We start from the raw sequence: 19,521 nt of genomic DNA on the forward strand, positions 1-19,521 counted from the left end.
GAGAGAGAGACTTGTTTATTCTTTGCAAAACTTTTCTTATATTATCAAACATTATAATGAAAAGTTATTTAAAGAAAATTTAATTTCTCGTCTCATAAAAAAAAAAATTCCCTCCACAAATTCAAACAAAAAAATAAAGAAGGGAAAGAAAAGAGTCCCAACAGTTTCCCTAATCAGCTAATCCTAGGGTCTACAAAGTTTTAGATTATTGCTTTCAAAGCACAAATAACAGAACAATAACGTCTTAACAGAAGCGAGGAATTAAAAAAATAAAAATAAGAAATTAAAAAAAATAAAAATAGAGGGAGAGACACAGGCCCCTCCACTAGTGTGCACTGATTTTGTTCTGCAGTGACTTGATACAACAAACACAACCTATATGCTGGTCCTAGAAAAGATGAAAAAGAAACCGATGGACTACACTTTCTACTTCTTGCCATAATCTCTTCTATTCACATGCTAATTTGGTGTCAAAGCTACTCAGGCAGATAGCAAAGGCCTGAAATGCAGACAAAGGATACCGGTAATCCATAGTAAACATATCCTTGCCAACTTTACCAAACTGTAGTATGATCTTGTCATGGTCTGATGGGGCTGGCTGTGGAGGCTGTGAAGGCGTTGGTGCACCAGCAGTAGATTGCGTCGTAGCAGCTATCAACTGAAAGTTTTTAACTGAGGCAACAGTCACCCGCCCCCGGAAGTTAAGGCACCAACACTGCAACTGCTCATGCCATCTCGGTGCCTTGTTCCGAAGAACCAAAGGCCTCTCTTTTCCCTCTTCTTCATAACGGGATGACCCCCCAACAATATCAGAGAATCGAGCACTGCTAAACTCAGTTGAATTATCAATTGATTTTGAGAAGGAAATGCTCCGGAATGAGTCCTCAAGGGAGCGCTGGAGAAGCTCGGGCTGGCCAGGGACAGAGCCACCAGGCTCAAGGGATGAGACAGGGATTGAGTGCATGCTGCAGTGCATCCTGCGTGGCCCCCTAGTGCCGAGCACATTTAACTCATATGTCACTTGAGCAATGTTGTAGCTGCCAGTAGGGACCTTAGGAGAAACCTTTTTTGAGTTAAACCGACGACTTCGGCCAGGTGGGGAAAGCTGAGAACTGTTATAGGGAGGCTGGGTATCATAAATAATGAACTTGGTGCCGAGAAAATTGGATCTGAAACAAAGAGGAATGATTTATACAGGTTAGTATAAACCAGATGGAAACTATATAAACTCTGAATGAAACCAACTCGAGTATGGTGAAATACTGCATATCTATAAATTAAACTTGTTTAGCTGAGTTTCCAATAGCATTAAGTATCAAAATCACTAGCAGACACAGGTTCCAGCAATTAATATTAATAGCAAAAACCAAGCATATCCTTCAGATCCTTCAACAAAAACAAAACATAAACCGACAAGTACAAAGATCAAACTGATGAGCATCCTATTTATTATATTTTACAGGACTACTTCTAAAACCAAGCCTAGTAACACTATTGACTGGTAAGTCACCTTGGATAAAGGGTGACAAAGAAAAGAAGTAATTTCATAGTCTAAGTCCCCCATATAGTTTCATTACAGGTTCATGTAGATTGCAATTAATGATTGCAGAATGGCACATGTTTCAATATTTCATTACAGTTATTGTCGCCTTTTCTGGCGTCACTAATATATGAATTTCAACATAGAATATAATCACATATAAAAGAAAATTGACAGAACCCACCTCAGTTTCCCAATGTAAGTGTTACTTGATCTTGATATGTTATCTGCATCCATCGAGATCACATACTCTGTGCAAGTAGTTCTTCGTGTTCGCTTAGCAGACAGAAGAAATTTTCCATTTTCCACAAGCAAAGCTGCAAGAGTATGCCAGTGATCAACAGGAGATCCTAAAATAAAATTTGTATGCAGTACAGTTTTTGTCATACAACTGGATTCATGCAAAGACGGCAGAAATTAACTACAGGTCCAATACTGGGCTGGTATGGTTGGCACTTGACGGTTAAACTAGCAATTCCCAATCCAACTAGGCCTATCCAGCTGATGAGCTGGGTGCACTAGTCACCAGCTGAGCCAGGTACACTAGTCACCAGCTGAGCCGGGAGCACTAGGCACAAAAAAAAAAAAGTTTGCAAGAACAGACACAAGTACAAATACATAGCAGGAATGGTATTGGCAAGTTAGCATAGTTGGCAACCATGGAATACGTGAGCTGGATATCAAATCTACCCAGATGGACTCTATAGAGGGTACATCTGACCAATAAAATTGGTCTTAATAGAAAGTGAGAAATTAAACACAACTCAACAGTGTTCATAATAACCTGCCAGATCATTATTATACTTCAAAATCCTACCAATCGATATATCTCATTGAACTTAAAAATTCGAGTGCCAACACAATTGTCTTCGAGATTTACCAGGGCTAAGGCACAGGTAAAGGTGGTAGGTTAAATTAGACTTGTCCCTTTTGATAAAGCACTGGATTGTTCCATCCCGAGATCCTGGCTGTAAAAGACAGTAATACAACAATTTGTCAGCTACCCATAAATCAAAGCTATCTCTCATTTAAAAAGAAACAATTAAGTGCATACAGAATTATACATATAACGCAATGGTAGAAGCAAGTTATGACATTAAAAGACAAATTAAGGTTCATTTTGGTTTCTTTCTTCTTCTTTTTTCTCTCTCTCTCAAGTGCATCATAAACAAGACCATACTCTCACCTGCTTCAGGGAGACTGGGAAAGTAATCTTCCCAGAAAATTCAGGACTTTTGACAATTTCTTTGCACATTTCCCTCCATGACCTGCATACAGAAGCACAAGCAACAACATGCTTGCGAGCAGGCCACGTACCCTCACTAGCCTCCAACCTTTTTATTACATCCCGAAGTAGTTCAGGTGGGAGGCTAGCCCAGCGGCTATTCTGGATTACAAGAGGTTGGTCATGCAGCTCATGGACTGAACCATGTGATTTTCCCCTGTGATGGCCAGGCAGTCTCACTTCAAAACTTCGTCTCGATAAACTTCCAAACCCATCTCTTACATCCCGAACTATACTGCGAAACGACATTTACTCTGGCATGCAAATATCCCCAGATGTTAAATATGTCTTCAATACAGGGGCATAAGTTATAATCCACTGGGTGTAGCTGCAAATCAACGAAACTGGATTCAAATTCATGTTACAATGCTTAATAACCAAGAAAGAAAAAAGGAAGAAGACTGATTAAGAAAAAGAACAAGACAAGAAAAGAGATTCTTGTTAAAGACAGCCTCACTCTCACACAAGGACCTAAAGCAGCCTAAAGTATCAGACTTTATCCAGATACATCTTTTGCTGGATTTTACAGCTGAAGAACCAGCCCGACTACAATTAGTTCAAACTAAAATTCTTAATTCTGTAGAATAATTATAATGAGGACCCTTCAAAAAAAGATACCCTAATAGAAATGTAATCCTCACGCAATTGATTTTAGAATGTCTATAAGTTGTTACTCTAAAATTTGTTATTCAAAAGCCTTCTAGAGACAAAAGGATTGTCAATAAAAGCCAAAATTACTTTCTTTCTTTCTTTTTCTTTCTTTTTGAACTATGAATGCAACCTCAATAAAAGTAAGTTGTAAAAATTTACGTTGGCTCTTCTATCCTCCAATCAATCAATAATCTGAGAGAGAGAGAGAGCGAACCCTGAAAACAAGAGATTAGAGTCCATGAAACATAGCTTCACCACTGAGGCCTACAGAGATCGGTGACCAATAGCAAGGATGGACAGCCTTCTGATGAAAATCCTGCTAATATATTTACCTGAATGTTAGAAATGTTAACAAGTTAATATATTCAGTCCCCAAATCCTGAAAACTAAGTAGAAAACCCACCAGAAAAGTTCAATACTTTTCCGTCCCCCAATCACAACTATCAAAAATACATGAAACAAAGTGGCATAACAAAACGAAATGAAAACAATTTAGATCTCCTTATCTTCTTAAAAAAAAAATGGAAAACATTCTTTGCAAAAACTCATATATCACCCATCAACAATTCAAATCCAGAAACTAAACACAACCCATTAAACCCTTCAAGAACCACACCTTCTAAGACCCTTTACAGCAGCAAAGTAACAACGTACCCCAGAAAACTCACCAATCAGATAAGCCAATCCCAGAAGAAGAAAAAAGCCCAGAACTTCACAAAACTTGAGACTACCAGAGTAGAAAAGCCGCGATCCAAACACGGCCTTAAGATTAAGACCAGACCCAGCTCTCCCTCTTCTTCTTCTTCTTCTTCTTCTTCTCTTTTTCTCTCTCCTTTCCTAGCACTGTGAGAGAAGACCCGGACTTGAACTCTTTATTCAATCCACTTCACGAACTAATCGCTTTATTAACTTAACTTAATCCCACATTATTTAATGCATCTACTCCTCGTCTAATTTCCTTTTAAACACCCACTTGAGCCGGACCGAAATGACGATTACGCCCCTGACGGTTGACTTTCACCGTTTCCGCTCAACTCCCTCTCTCCTTCCGTTACCCGACCAACCGCGTTTATTATCGCGAGATTCCAACGCAAAGCCGCGGGAAGTCGGATACGCTGCGCTGCGGTTGCACCGCGTTATGGTGCGGGTGCAGGCGTGGCGCTGATCGGGGCCGTTGAATTGGTGGAAGGTGGGGATGCGGGACGGTGTGGGGGAGATTATGACATAGAGGCACGCTGTTATGATGGAAGCTTGTTGGAAATGGAAATGACAATTTTAGACATGGTGGGTTGGGGTGTGGACTTGTGTGTCCCTTGTAGTTGGGGGACTCTACGAGGATGCTTCGATCGTGTGCTGCCACGTGGGGGTTGTTGTGCATGGGGACTCACGTGTTTTGGTGTTTCCGGCAGCAGGGAATATAAATGCGAGACCAGAGAAACAAAAATAATGATTGCGTAATCTAGACCCCAGAGAATACCTCTCTCTCTCACGACCTAAATTCTAATTAAATGAATTTTTAAATGTTAAATATCAAGCCAAATTGTGTTTAATTTGGACGCTAAGACTCAACGAGGACAGACAAAATAATTGAAAAATTGGGAAGGTTGTGTACATTTGAGTTTAGCGACAAGATAAATAATTGTTTGAACTTGAAATCAGATAAAACTCCACCACTATGCCTCATGAGTCATGACAACACGGTTGTCTTCATGTCTCAATAAATAAAACTGATGAACACAAGCTGAGATAAATAATGCCTGAATTTCATATTTAGATCTATAAATTGACCAAAGTTTGATCAGTATCCGCTCTCAATCCGTGGTTATTGAATGAACTTGAATCGAAAATTTGATCCGTTAATCCGTTAATGGTCAGGATCCGTTAATTCGTTTATTTAACGGACCAAATACGGATTTAAGTTAATCCGATCTATTAATGACTCGGTCTGTTTTTATAATAATTAAATATTATTTTATCAATAATATATTATTTTTCTAGAATAACATATAACTTGGGTATTTGGCTTCTTGTTTTGGTTTCTAGAATAGGATTTTAAAGTACTCTGTAAACGACGTTTTATGATGACCCTCTAGGGGTACGTCGTTTGTGTACTGCTTGCTAAATTATAATGAATGGATGACATTTTCTACTCAAAAAAGAATATATTATTTTTCAAATTATAAAATATCAAGAATACTTATTAGTTTTCAATATAGAATAATAAATAATGGGTGCGGCTATTGCAAAATAATGGGTGCGATCTGTCAAAATCAATCGCATGGATTATGAAAGGAACCACCTTCCACCCTATTTTCCGATCTGTCAAAAAAATAGTTCCCAAGTTTGTGCCTACCAAACAAAGGAAAAGAATGATTTATTATTTAATTATTTATTATTCTATATTGAAAACTAATAAGTATTCTTGATATTTGAATTATTGAAAGACTATATTACCCAAATGCAAAATGACTAATAAGTTCACTAATTTTCTAAAATTCAAATTTGTAAGGAAAACCAAATACATAACTAATTAAATACAAAACTACTTAATTTCTCTTCTGATAACATTAATCTTCATCTTCTCCATCCAAATTTTAATTTATTACAATTTTCTTTTTAATCTTTTTGTTGTGTCCTCATCATTAGTTCGTTATTCAATTTATAAAATCATTTGTTGTGGACAAAGAATATAAATAATTATATATAATTCGTAAATAATTAAATCCAATAATGATGAAGGAAAATATTTCATATCGTTCAATCATAGGATCAAATACTCCCATCATCCAAAATTTCAAGAAGAAATATAGCATAATCGGGTTATATGGGTTCACTTCGTGTTGACGGGTTGACCCGCGGCCGACCCGTTTATTAAATGGGTCATGACGGGTTGACCCTCGACTGACCGCTTTTTAATAATGCAGGTTCAACCCGTTTTATTTCGTGCGAATTTCGAGTCGTGTTATCAGATCGTGTCGGAATTAACAGCCCTACTCTAAGTGGTGGGAAGTGTATAAAATTGAATTAAAAGAACAATTCTTAGGTTCACCCTTAGGGTGAATGAGCATATTCACCCCCGTTGTCGATTAACATATTTTTACTTAATAAATTTATAATCCAACGGTCTATATCTTAAATTATCCTTTAAAGATCATCTCTGTAAAAAATCAATAGAATCGGAAATCGTTTAATTATCTAATTGAATCAAACAAATGGATGGTTCTAACAACACTTACTACTACTATAATGAACCGTCCATGTATTTCATAGTAATGAATAACTAAAAGGTCTTCAATTTGAATTATTTTTTACAGAGCTAATCTTTATATTTCGTTATACAACATGAATGGTTGGATTAGAAAATTATAAAGTTATTATGCATTAATCGCAAGAGATTGTGAATTTGCTCATTCACCCTAGGGGTGAACCTAAGAATTGTTCAGGAAATAAGTCATGATTCTCTCTCTGACTCTCGCAAGAGAGGTGGCTTGGCGGCGGCTAGGTTTTCCTGGTGGCGGCTCTGTACTCTCACCCAAGAAGGGGGTCTCTTCACCTCCTTCTCGGTTGTTCCTTGGTAACGGCGGGCGTGCTCGACGATGCCTGTCTTCTGTAGGCTTCGGCCTTATTTTCTTTGTTGCGTTCGTGATTTGCTTTCGCGGCAATGGTGGCGTGGCTGATAAGGAGGCGATCTGGCGTCATCCTGACGGGTCTCAATGGATGGGTTTTGCAAAGGCCACCGCTAGTGATTGGGTTGCTGCTTGGATGACAGATCCAGATCAGAGTGCTCTGGGGATGCTGGAGGCAAGGTCTGGCATCGGTGTATGCTCAGATTGCGGCGAAGAACATTGGCAGAATTGGGGTGATCTCGGACTTATGGGGATCTGTTCGCCGTCGGAGCTGTTTCGCCAAGAATCGGGTCCGCGTGCTACCAGTGGTGGTGGATGCACGGGCGTGGGTCTCCGGCGAGTGGTGCATGGTGGCGGTGGCAAGGCTGTCTTCTCACTTGGTGTTTGTCCTAGGTGGGTTGACAGGGACTGGTATTGGGATGTCCTCATCTCCGGTGACGGAATCTGGAGAACAGTGGTGAAGGCTTTCCAAAGTGGTGGTTGCGCAGTCGGTGTCCTTCGGCGGGTGTTTGGTGGCGGCGGTAGAGCTGCTTGCTCACTTAGGGTTTGTCCTAGGTGGTTGGGTTGGGCCTGGCATTTGACTGTTAGGGTGCCAATTTGGGCCCTGGTAGTTACTCTAGTTTTATTTGTTATTTTAATTTTGATCCTTTATCTTTTTGTTCTAAAAGATAATGGGTCTTTTTGTTTCTTGCTTTGAGTGGGAAAGATCACAAAGAAAAGAGATACCCGTTGAGCCCCTATATTGGAGGCGTTATTTTTATTCCTCGGGCTTCTACTTTTCTTTGTTTGGGCTTAATCCTAGAAGGTGGGTGTGCTAGGAGATTACTGGTTTAGTTTTACTCTGTTTAGGGGTGGCTTTGTAGTAGTTTCTACGGAACGGTTCTTTCTGTCGCCCCCATAGGGGGGGATCGTTTTTGTACTGCTTGCTGAGCTGCATAATGGATGACCTTTACCCGCAAAAAAAAAAAAAAAAAAAAAAAAAGAATTGTTCAGAATTAAAATTAAGTTAAGTCAAGAGTTTAATCTCCTTTAAAGTTTTTGAAAAAAATCACAATAATAATAATTGACTCCAGCTAAGAGTGGCATGGGCATTGCCGATCCTCGAAGGGGGAAAAATATTTATGCGTTGGTTATTTGTTTTGTATTTATCTTAAACTAGGCAGGTTATAAACGGGATGAAATCTGCTGTCCCCAAAAATACTGTGTCAAACCAGTCCCCATGCATTCATTGGTCCACAAAGAATAAAATATGGAACAAAAGATTAAGAAAATATTTTCTTAATCTTTATGGACCAATGAATGCATGGGGACAGGTTTGGCACAGGGTATTAGGGACAACAAATTTCTTCCCGGTTATAAACATCACAAGTGGGAAGCATTAAAAATCCATGCAACGCATGAAGCACGACTAAAAACACGGTTGTTAGAAAAAGGGGATCATATAGCACAAAAGATAAGTCCTAATTATAGCTTCAATCATGCATCACAATTCCCCCATTCCCAATAAGAAATGAAACAAAAGGTTTGCCTTAGCTTCGCTTCTACTTCCTGCATTGGCTTAATGTTTGTTAAAGGTCATCATCAACCACACCTAATGTGATATCAACTTTAGATTACTTGGTAAATAATTTGTTTAGTCTTTTCCTTCTTTCTCTCCTATTCTGAAAGGAATTAAATAGACAATAAAAGAATGTCACCTGTGCTAGAATTTGATCCACATGTGGCCACTCAATAGTAGACCTCTGAGTATGGTTTATATTAATGCAAGTGATGGTTCTTATACATATTATTTGACTTTCGTCACGTACACTCATAATATATAATTCACTAATTTTTTTTTTTTAAGACTCAAACAGTGAAGACCAAGTCGATATTTGAGAGAAAAACAAAAAAATATCCGAGTGGATGCAGACGTATTCAGGAAGATAACAATTAATATTGTTAGAATCATCAAACGATTTCTCAAATTTTAGTTATTGTAGAATTTATCCCATTAAAGCATTCTTAGCAGATTTTTTAAATCTGTTTTAGGGAATCAGAAATTGAGAGAAAATCGCTGTGTATTCTCATTGATAATAGGGGCCTCTTTATATAGAGGATTACAATACATAGAGTTTGAATCATACAAGGAAAGATAATCTCTAGATTCTTCTAATTAAACCCTATTACCACTAGGTCAAGTAACCTAGAGTTTGGGCTAAACACAAATTAGGGTTTTACTTGAACACTCCCCTTTGTGTTGCCCAAACGCGGTGCTTCTCTCGTTGCCTCGTTAAAAACCTTGCCGAGTAACAAAAACTCAGTAGGACAAAAATAACCTCGGTCGAAGGGGAAAAAGAGCACAACACACCCTTCACGTTTCGAGGTGAACATGTAGACATCTCCCCCTGATGTCTGCGCCTCCCCCTGATGACTACGATCATGGGAGTTCAGATAATTTCCGCAAGCCAATTCTTGCCACATGTTTCTCGAACGTGGATTTGGGCAATGACTTAGTAAACAAGTATGCCACATTGTCCTCAGATCGAACCTGGTTCACTTTGATCTTGAGGAGCTTCTGTTGTTGCTGATTGTAGAAGAATTTGGGCGATATATGCTTGGTGTTGTCGCCTTTGATGTAGCCTTGCTTCATTTGTTCAATGTAAGCAGCATTATCCTCATAAATGCTCGTTGGCTCATCTGTGGTAGACTTCAGACCACAATTGTTTCGAACATGCGTAACTATGGATTGAAGCTATATACATTCACGAACTGCTTCGTGAAGAGTAATAATCTCTGCATGATTCGAAGATATAGCGACTAGGGTCTGTTCTGTAGACCTCCAAGATATCACTGTCTTTACCCATGGTGAACACTTAACCAGTTTGGGAATGACCTTTGTATGGGTCAGAGAGATACCCAATATCAGCAAAACTTTCCAAAACACATGTCGTTTTGGGATGGGGATAGAGGACGCAGGCCAGTGTTGGCGGCGTTCCTGGTGTGTGATGGGTTCGAATCCATCATCTTTCTATAGGGATAGAACCAGCTCATATCAATCGTACATCTCAAGTACTGAAAAATATCTTTTACACCAATCCTAATGGCGTCGCGTTGGCGCAGAGCTATATCTTAGCTAACAAGCTTACTGCAAATGAGATGTCTGGTCTTTGTGCATTTAGCTAAGTACAATAATGCGCATATTGTACTAAGTAAGGCACTTCTGCCTCTAGCACATCTTTGTCATCATCCTTTCAACGAAGAGGATCATTTTCAGGATCAATACTACGAACGATCATGGGGGTGCTTGAAGGCTTGACCTTGTCAAAATGCCTAAGCATCTATCGACACGATGCTCAAGTTCCAAACCGAGACATAATCGTGTTCTCCCATAATCCTTCATCTCAAAATCGGATTTCAAGTGTTCAGCGGTTTTCCTTAACTCTTTAAGGGCTTCCAATGAATATCATGTCCAACATGAACCACGATAGAATCCGAAACTTGTTATGGAAACGCGTGGGCATATCCCTTCCCAATTAAGTAGTCACTTTAGTGAGCGTTTCAACCTCTTTGTAAACGCGCTCCGTGGTCTAGAGCCACTTGACTTGGGTAAATGAAGTTCACCATGAACATTCATGTGTATTCCGTATCTAGATCCCCATAGAGATACATAATGACCACATTTGTAAGCTGCATGTTCAGTTATTCGGAAACTACCAAACTGAAAGGGTAGTGGAGTGCAATGACATCCATTACGAGAGAATATGTCTCATCGTAGTCGATTCCAGGGCGTTTTGTGAGAAGCCTTGCGCCATAAGGCTAGATTGCCATATCTTTTTCTCATCACGCTTTCTAACGAAGACCCATTAGTTTCATAGAGCTCTATATTCTCAGGAATAGGTTCTGACGTTGAGGCGTCCCCCAACGATAACCATAACCTGGAAGATACTTATGAGACAAATTTTGAGTGTCGATGATCAAAGGATTGGAATGTGCCAAAGTATCCTTTGAACTCACGGGCCTCCCACGCATCCTAGCTGGGGCCATGGCCTATAACGCCAGAGTGCCACTCTCTTTGGCATTGGCGCCATGCCTACCTCCGTGTAGGGTGACACTACGTCCTCTCGTAGGGACGTCCTTCCTTGCAGGCATGTTTGCAGCATATTTGTGTGATCTCGTCACTTTAGTAGGGATCAAGATGAGACATAGTGGGGACAGACCACGACAATTCCTGTCGTTCCTGCTGAACATCTGTGTTCTTATCTCCCCCTAACGATGGGAAAACTGTCTCATCAAAGTGACATCTGCAAATATAGCGGTAAGGAGATCGCCTAGCAAGGGCATGAAGTGGCGGACGGTTGTTGGAGTCTCAAATCCAACGTAGTTGCCCATTCGTCTGTGAGGACCCATTATAGAGCGCTGTGGCGGCGCAATTGGCACATAAAGGCATACTCAAATATGCGTAAGTACGATACTTGTACCCAGTCACTAGCTGTAACGCAGAGGTAGGTTGAGTGGCGGTGGATGGTAGACGAATTAGCATAGCTGCATGCGATATTGCATCACCCCAAGCGGATATAAGGAAATTAGTGCGCATTACCAATGTCCGGACTACCATCATAGTCATTTCCGCTAGACCAATTGGGTGTGTTTATGGGAATATAATGTCCAACATTAGTCCCAATGCAATAACCATCGAAAGTCTTCGATGTAAACTCTCTAGCATCGTCAAGTCTAATTGACGGAATTAGGATGATCCGGGGAGTGAGCCCGTTGTCATATGATATTTGCTAGGAGTGTAGCATAAGCAGCATTTACAGGTGGACAATGGCACAACACGTGACCAGCGTGTTTGCGTATCAACCAATATCATGAGATATTTAAACGTCCGCAAGTTGGTTGAATCAGTCCATAGAAACCCCATGGATTCTATGTAAGAACATAATGAGTATTTTCATATCATTTGCATTGGACGGTCTCAGTCCTAATTTCCCTAAGGAACGGGCTTTGTAAAACGAGCGAGAGGCTTTAGAAGCAACCAATGAGGATTTTGGTTGGGCCTGAGCGTCTGAAACGCTATTTGAAGAAAGTTGGTGATTGCAGCATCACCTAGGGCGCCATCACCATGATGGACGCCATCCATGGCGTCATGGATAGGGACTGCGCCAGCCCTAGGCTGGTGGTGGACGGAGGCGGTGCCCTAGGCAGCTGCGTCGGTCACACGTAGTCCAGAAATCAACTTTTGATTCATGCTTCGTTTCGCTCGAAAGAAATGATGTCCATGTGAAGTCTTTAGTAGACGGATCATCATATCATGACTAGGATGATCTATCTTGTCGTGACAAAGCCAATATGTGTCTAAATCTAAGAAATCAACTCTCATAACTTTATTGGATTTTATAGATTGAATAGTGACATAGAGTCCACTAGAGAGACACATAAACTTCTCTAAGATGCGCCTTTGTTTGCAATCATTAGAGGTATTGCAAAGGAACTCATTTCCGTTGGCTATTCATAAGTGCGATTGGCCCTAGGAGCGTAGAGAGTTTCTATGACAGTAATTAAGGTGCCATTTGGCAAGTGGAACTTGAGCTATTCCATGTCCTTGAATTAATACTGATGGCCCAGCCATCGTAGTCACAAAAGTCATATGCTCAGAATCAAAATGGAGTCATAAAGAACTCAAAATTTTATTCATAAGCCAACGAAGTTACATCATTGTCTCTTTGACTAAACAAAATCTAATCCCAAATGATAGCTAATGCAAAACAATGGTAGTCGTCTAGCTTCTTTCGGTAATTCCTAAATAAATGTGACCAGGTGAGTAGAGAGATGTCGGTGGAGCAAGGCTCGCTTATGTACCACTAATCTCATAACCTTCCTAGACATCACACTTACTTTGGGTGAGCCTACTTTGAAGAAAAACTAAACCATTGGCATTTACTACAAAAATATATGGCAATTGCCTATTACATCTCTTGGAAAAATAAAGACTTAAACAGAATTGGCGATCTATTGATCCCAGCCAGATTTGTAGTCTTCAACCCTTCACTCTAGATCATTTTCTTGATCTTCTTGTTCCATATAGTGAGCTTCTTTTGCTTCACAATATGCTTTGTAGGCGGTGACGATTTCTTCACGAGCTCTACAAATATGTGCCCAATTATCAGACACTCCACATCGAGAACATACATCTCTTTGCTCAAACTCCATTGATTGAGGCGCTTTGAAAGTGTCATTTAGATGGCTCTTAGTGTTGGTAGCGCCACCAACATGGCTAGAGGCGTTGCCTCCCTCTCTCTTTCCACGTTGACCTCTTCGGTTCCGTGTTCGCCTATATTGGCGGTTACCTTCCCAAGTAGAGCGATTATATGGACCAGAACGTCTAGAAGTATCCCTAAGGTTAGGGTTTCGCTCTTGGCGTCGCCTTCTCTTAGGGGCGCGACTATAATTGGATTCCGGAATATGCTCTATTTCCACGGATCTCGAATTATAGTTCTTCACAAGGATGTTGTAATGCTTTTCAGCGACATTCATTGCTCCAATGAGCTCATGAAACCTTGTGATCCGTCCTGCAGCAACATCGATTCGATAGTTCTTAGCAACCATCAATGCAGAGACAGGGAAGGTAGAGAGAGTCTTCTCAATCAACATCGCATCTGTGATCTCTTTACCACAAAATTCCATTAAGGATTTAATGCGAAGTGCTTCCGAGTTGTAGTCAAGAACTGACTTGAAATCACAGAAGCGGAGGCTATGCCATCTCACTTCTAGGTCAGGAAGTAGGGAGTCACGGACGTTGCCAAATCTATCTTCGAGTGAGACCCACAGCCTTCTGGGGTCTTCTTCATTCATACACTCGTACTGGAGCGAATCATCCATATGACGAGTCATTAGGATGATGGCATTCGCCTTATTTGCCTCTAAGGCTGCTCTATTTGCTTCCAAAACTTGAGCTTGCTCAACAGTTAGCACACCCTGGCTAGGCTCGAGAATCGTATCCAGAATTCCATCGGCCTTGAGATGCTGGCGGACATCACGAACCCACCTGTGATATTCAGAGCCAGTTGTTCCCAATGGAGCAAAGTCCAATTTGTTCAGGTTACTCATCCTGAAAGAGAACAAGAAATTAGGGTTAGTTTCGGAGCGTAAAAGGCTACCACGAAAACATATAAAATTTCTAAGCGTAATCGCTTCCAAGAAATTAGGAATTTCCGAGCGTAGTCGCTTCCAAGATATTCGATTCCAAGAGGAGTTGGATTAGATCGAAACAATGATGTTTGCGGTCGATTGTTTTATCTCAACAAACTCTAAGTTTGGAGGACTCTACAAGCTCCAAGCTTGGAGTGAACACGAACGCCCACAGTTCGGCTTAATTTGGTCTCCCCTATGATAAAGAAAGGGGGGTAGAAGAAGGGAGTTTGCAAGTCCCCGAGAAAAGAAGAAAAGAATGAAAAACTTCAAAAATGGGAACTTTTAATAAAGTTTACCTTCAAAAATAGCCGGAAATCTTGACCGGTAAAGTTGTTGAAGATGGCCGGAAAAAGGTCGCCGGAGGTCACCGGAAAAGTGGCAGGAAACTGGTGGCCGGAGCTAGACAGGGCGGTGCAGGGCAGTTGCGGAGGCTTGCGGGGGCTGCTGCAGGGCGTGTGCAGGGCTGCTGCAGGGGCTGTGCAGGGGTGCTCGGCAGGTGTGGGCGAGGGCTTGCAGGGGCTGCGCGCAGGTGTCGGCAGGTGTGCGAGGCTCTCGGCAGGTGCGCGCAGGGCTCTCGGCAGCTTCTCCGTAGGTCTCGTAGATGCTTCAGCAGATGCTCGGCAAGTCTCGCAGATGATTCGGCAGGGCTCGGCAGATCTCGGCAGGTCTGCGGAGGGCAGGCACAAGGCAGGCACATGGCTCGGCAAGGACAGAGGCCGGTTCAGTTTTTCCGATGGCCGGTTCAGGTCGATTCCGACCGGTTCCGCCGCCGGTTCTGGGCTCCTTAGGACTAGGGTTACGATATGTGGGGCGGTAGTTGCAGGATTTTGAAGGTTACGAAATTAGGGTTTTTAGGGTTAGGGCTTCGTGCTGATAACATGTTTTAGGGAATCAGAAATTGAGAGAAAATCACTGTGTATTCTCATTGATAATAGGGGCCTCTTTATATAGAGGATTACAATACATAGAGTCTGAATCATACAAGGAAAGATAATCTCTAGATTCTTCTAATTAAACCCTATTACCATTAGGTCAAGTAACCTAGAGTTTGGGCTAAACACAAATTAGAGTTTTACTTGAACAAAATCTTGATTCTTAAACGATTTTAGAGAGTATATTGAGTTTTCTATTCATTTTAACAAATAGACTTCTAAGCGGCTCTTCAACTCCTAAATAGAGAGAGAGAAATGACACTCTATTATTTTTATTAAAATTTTGGCTAAAACTTTTTTCTTTTGAAGGGAATGATTGTCAATTCATTATTATGAAAAAGTAGGTAACCACATATGATAACTCACCCTCTACGGGCTACGTCATAATTGAGCCATATAAGACCACCCTAAAGTAACCTAGATGAAATTACCGTATCGTTAACCATGAAAGTAACCAGCAAAACAATGTTAGGAAAAACCAAAGTTCACCCTAACTTATTCAAACAATCCTAGGACCACTTTACGCATAGGGGGCTTCCCCAAGATCCTCACTAGCAATCACCATTGCCAAGTCACTAGCCACCAGAGAAGACCAGCTAGCTCGTCATCCATATCCGGAGACCGTTGCACATCAGAGAACTTGCGCCTCTTCACCTTCTTCGATGCTGCATATTCGAGCTTCCATGGGTTATCATCTACCACCTGATGCTTATTTTTAGCCCCAACAGGCCGCCAAACCTTCCTCTTTTTCGGAGGGAAGACCAACAACTTCCCCTGGCCTGCATGGTGAGGGAGTTCCAATGTAGGGTTGAAGTCTAGAAAAATAGATTCAGTCTTCAGGATCAAAACCACAGCCTTCGATTTTTTACTGTACGTTTTCAGGGCCATAAACGCTAATCTCTTGGTACCAGCCAGCGCCGGCGATTCTGTTAGAGCACTGCAGGCAAGAGCCATTGAGTGCACTAGCCATCACAGATTTTCAGAATCACTGGTGCATGGCAAGTTCTTATGCTGATATACCGGGCAACATAAACGTAAAAGATGAGGGCGTTGTCATGAAGGGAGTTGAAACCTAGGATTATAATGCCAGTTGCCTGATAATGGTTGGAACCGTCACCTTTGCGCCGGAAGTGTTGCCGCCCCTACCACTTTCCAGTGTTGAGATGCAGAAAATTCAAAACCCTAAACATAGATCCGAGAAACTCTCACCTCTCTTTGTATCTACCTTACTTGTATCAACTCAAGTTTGCTGACCTACTAAAACTACTCTGGCTAAAACTTACAAAAAAAAATACAAAGAAGATAGCATTGTTAAGTTAAAGATGCTTTTAGATTGTAAGCTTAATAATAGTGAGCCACAATAATTTCTAGGGCTCGTGAACTATTATTGAAGATCTCAAGTTACTTTGAAGAGAACTGCTCCACTTTTCAGTGAGATTCTGAATGAAGTTCACTCTTGCCTAAAATAAAATAAGAATCTGAAAAATTAAAAACAATGACCAAAAAAAAGAGTTGGGATGAATATCATTGAGACCGTTTCGTGAAATTCTATCCACAGCACTCAAATTTGACCCTCTCTTTAGATTCAATATCAGTTTCTTCCTAATACCTGGATAGCCGCTGGATAAAGAAAAGCAGTATTAGGCAACTCTACGATGACCAACTTGTCACGTACAATACCAGAGAAACCTATCTTCAAATATAGTTTTGCGAAAACCCGATCCCAGATGACTAATAACATAACCACAAATTTTAGCACAGCAGATAGGACAGGCTGATTGTCACAGGAGTTGCTTAGATGACTTATCATAACCAAAATCAAGGAACTGGCTATTTGGGAGGAGAACAATTTACTCTATTGTATTCTTCAATAAGGTAAGAGTGGAGTTTGGTTTTCACAAATAACAGAAGAACCACTGATAATTTAATATTAAAGCAACCAGGGACATCTCTGAATGAAGGAATAGCAAAATTTAAAGACAATGGAACCAAAATGCAATTGTCCCCACTTCAAATGAGTTCTGGTAACACCATGCATCAAGTCGCATAATAAATAAGACCAAAAGAATCTGGAAACTTATAAAGAAAGAAAAGTATTTCATCCTCAGTAAATAGAGAAACGAAGCCTAGAGATACAATAATACTACTCTTAATTTAGAGGTAATATCCAAAGCACCTCTCACTGATCACCAGGCAGCGACTTGATAATATCCGAATCACCTGAACATTATTACAACATTTGACAAGTCAGCCAAAATTGATTTTCCATATCTATTAGGTCATATCTCATAGGTTACACATGATATCTTTAAAATTAGAATAAACATTTAGAGTACCTGGATCAATAATGCTGAGGCATGAAACACGGAAGTACTTTCCACATGCTGTCCCCAGATCAACATTGTCTGAAAATACAACAGAACAGTTAATAAAAAAAAAAAAAAAAGGAAAAAAAAAAAAGAGATTAGAAATCAAAGCATTCGATTAGTGGTGACACATCTTTGAAAAAGAAATTGAAAACAAATATAGTAGGTAACTATCTATGCAGCTTATATAAATAATTTTATGTCAGCTAAAAGACAAAATGAGAGGAAGCAGAAAGAAAAAGGGAAATCATAAGGTCGGCTGGGAAATATTTTTTGGCCACTAAACCAGGCGCACAATTTTTCCAGGCAAACCAGCCTGCTAGGGAAAAATTTGGGGAAAAGTTGTTACAATGCAATAACTTCCACTGTGCAGAACTTTTAGTTTCCCGATTTCTTCGAACCAACATAACTAGCACTTAAAAACAGACCATAATTACCTCCCTACGCTATTGAGCTTGTGAGAAGAGCTGATGCAGAAAAAATGTGCTAAAAACAAGTCAATGTTATGAGCAACACAACCTTGATGCCTAGCAATGTGTGGAGAGATGTGACCTGATACTGGCCTAGGTGGAGTTCACTAGCAGAGAATTAACAGATCTCATGCATAGCAATGTGTGGAGAGATGTGACCTGATACTGACCCATATATGTCATGCAAGCTAAGTAGTCCTATTACAAGAAAGCAATTTCTCGTGGTAAAAAATATTATCTTCCTAAATCACGCTAGTGAGCAAGATCATGAACCCAAAAGTACATGTTTCGGCGAGTATATCTTTTCTAGTGAAAGAAATTAAGCGGAGATGTGTAGCCTGATAATAAATCCTATAGGCAGTGCAAGTAAAGTAGCCCTATTACAAGAAACCAATTTCTTGTGGAAATAAAGTATATCTTCCTAAATCACTTCAGCGCATAAGACAAAGAACCCAAAACACAAAAAGCATTGGACATCTTTCACCAAGTCCACTACACCAGACAAAAAGAAATTAAGATGGCTTTGCTAGTTCGAAGAACTGAGTGAATACCAATGTTACCAACATGGATAATTGTGTATTCACATTTCTCAAAATTAACCTCACAATTCAGGCTCAATACCTGACATTCGAAAAGGCAACTAAACTATACAATTACACAAAATTAGTACCAATAACATGTGAATCTGATGCGAACCCAAATATTATGGGGGATAAGAGGACTTACTTCCATTGTAGTGGTGGACCCCGACCTTGGCAAGCATGGCATAGTATTCGATCTCGGACTTGCGGAGAGGGGGGCAGTTGTTGGAGATTATGATCAGCTTCCCTGCATTTGATTGGAGCCCAATTATATACAACTTGAAATCAACCAAACCAAATCAAATCAAATCAAATGGGAGAAGTAATTACCTTTGGAGCTGCGAAGAGAGTCGATGACGGTTTTGTAACCGAGAGTGTATTTGCCACTCTTCATGACGAGAGCGAGCCTGTTGTTGATGCTCTCATGGGTCTTCTTCGTTTTCTTCACGGCAACCATGGTGCTCTCTCTCTCTCTCGCTCTCTCTGCGGCCGAGTCAGGGATTAGAGGTTGGAGGCGATGGCAAGGGTTTAGGTTTTCGAGTTTGATTGCTTATATTGGACTGCATCAGAGACAAATTTTTTTTTTTTTTTTTTTTTGAGGTTGGGCTATGAGTGCAATGGGCGGCAGCATAAGAGGAGGCCCAATAATGCAGAAACTTTCAATAAAAGACACTTCTTCAGAAAAAAAAAAAAAAATTAAATTTGAACACCAAGTAAATCTACTTGTACATAGAATTAAAGTTGTCTTGTAATTCTCTATATAAAGAAGCCCCTATTATCAATGAAAGTACGACTCAATTCTCTCATAATTTAGTTTTTCTTAAACACGTTATCAGCACGAAGCTCTAACCCTGAAACAAATAGCTAAAACCTTAAATCTGAATACAAAACCTTGAA

The 19,521-nt window shown here is 40.4% G+C and overlaps 2 protein-coding genes across 8 annotated transcripts; both read right to left on the reverse strand.

The window, feature by feature from the left end:
- Positions 1–261: 261 nt before the first annotated feature.
- Positions 262–4,413, reverse strand: LOC133736385 (tubby-like F-box protein 8). 7 transcript variants are annotated; one of them, XM_062163846.1, is made up of 6 exons: positions 4,145–4,413; positions 3,691–3,792; positions 2,727–3,153; positions 2,421–2,508; positions 1,725–1,857; positions 262–1,169 (listed from the first exon to the last, which is right to left on the reverse strand). In XM_062163846.1, exons 3-6 carry the CDS (start codon positions 3,072–3,074, stop codon positions 449–451), a joined length of 1,290 nt encoding a protein of 429 aa, XP_062019830.1. In that variant the 5' UTR covers positions 3,075–3,153; positions 3,691–3,792; positions 4,145–4,413; the 3' UTR covers positions 262–448. The 7 variants fall into 7 exon arrangements, with proteins under 7 accessions (XP_062019830.1, XP_062019833.1, XP_062019829.1 ...); XM_062163849.1 differs by having other exon boundaries at positions 3,691–3,795; XM_062163845.1 differs by having other exon boundaries at positions 3,691–3,808.
- A 12,750-nt stretch (positions 4,414–17,163) lies between these two features.
- On the reverse strand, positions 17,164–19,161 carry LOC133741188 (large ribosomal subunit protein eL30). Its single transcript, XM_062169124.1, has 4 exons — positions 18,955–19,161; positions 18,770–18,871; positions 17,544–17,612; positions 17,164–17,427 (listed from the first exon to the last, which is right to left on the reverse strand). The coding sequence occupies exons 1-4, from the start codon at positions 19,079–19,081 to the stop codon at positions 17,387–17,389; spliced, it is 339 nt and encodes a 112-aa protein (XP_062025108.1). The 5' UTR covers positions 19,082–19,161; the 3' UTR covers positions 17,164–17,386.
- Between the last annotated feature and the right edge of the window lie 360 nt (positions 19,162–19,521).

This window comes from Rosa rugosa, chromosome 3 (genome assembly GCF_958449725.1).
Source record: "Rosa rugosa chromosome 3, drRosRugo1.1, whole genome shotgun sequence".
In the NCBI taxonomy this organism is placed as follows: domain Eukaryota; kingdom Viridiplantae; phylum Streptophyta; class Magnoliopsida; order Rosales; family Rosaceae; genus Rosa; species Rosa rugosa.

Bases quoted from the DNA above. Each gene is read 5' to 3' on its own strand.
- LOC133736385 (XM_062163851.1), bottom strand. From the start codon at position 3,074: ATGTCGTTTCGCAGTATAGTTCGGGATGTAAGAGATGGGTTTGGAAGT. The intron at 2,509-2,726 runs GTGAGAGTATGG...TGTCTTTTACAG, and splicing joins TCCCAGTCTCCCTGAAGCAG to CCAGGATCTCGGGATGGAAC. The intron at 1,170-1,724 runs GTGGGTTCTGTC...TCTTTGTTTCAG, and splicing joins ACTTACATTGGGAAACTGAG to ATCCAATTTTCTCGGCACCA.
- LOC133741188 (XM_062169124.1), bottom strand. From the start codon at position 19,081: ATGGTTGCCGTGAAGAAAACGAAGAAGACCCATGAGAGCATCAACAAC. The intron at 18,872-18,954 runs GTAATTACTTCT...AATCAAATGCAG, and splicing joins CTCTCTTCGCAGCTCCAAAG to GGAAGCTGATCATAATCTCC. The intron at 17,613-18,769 runs GTAAGTCCTCTT...TTGTATTTTCAG, and splicing joins GGTCCACCACTACAATGGAA to ACAATGTTGATCTGGGGACA.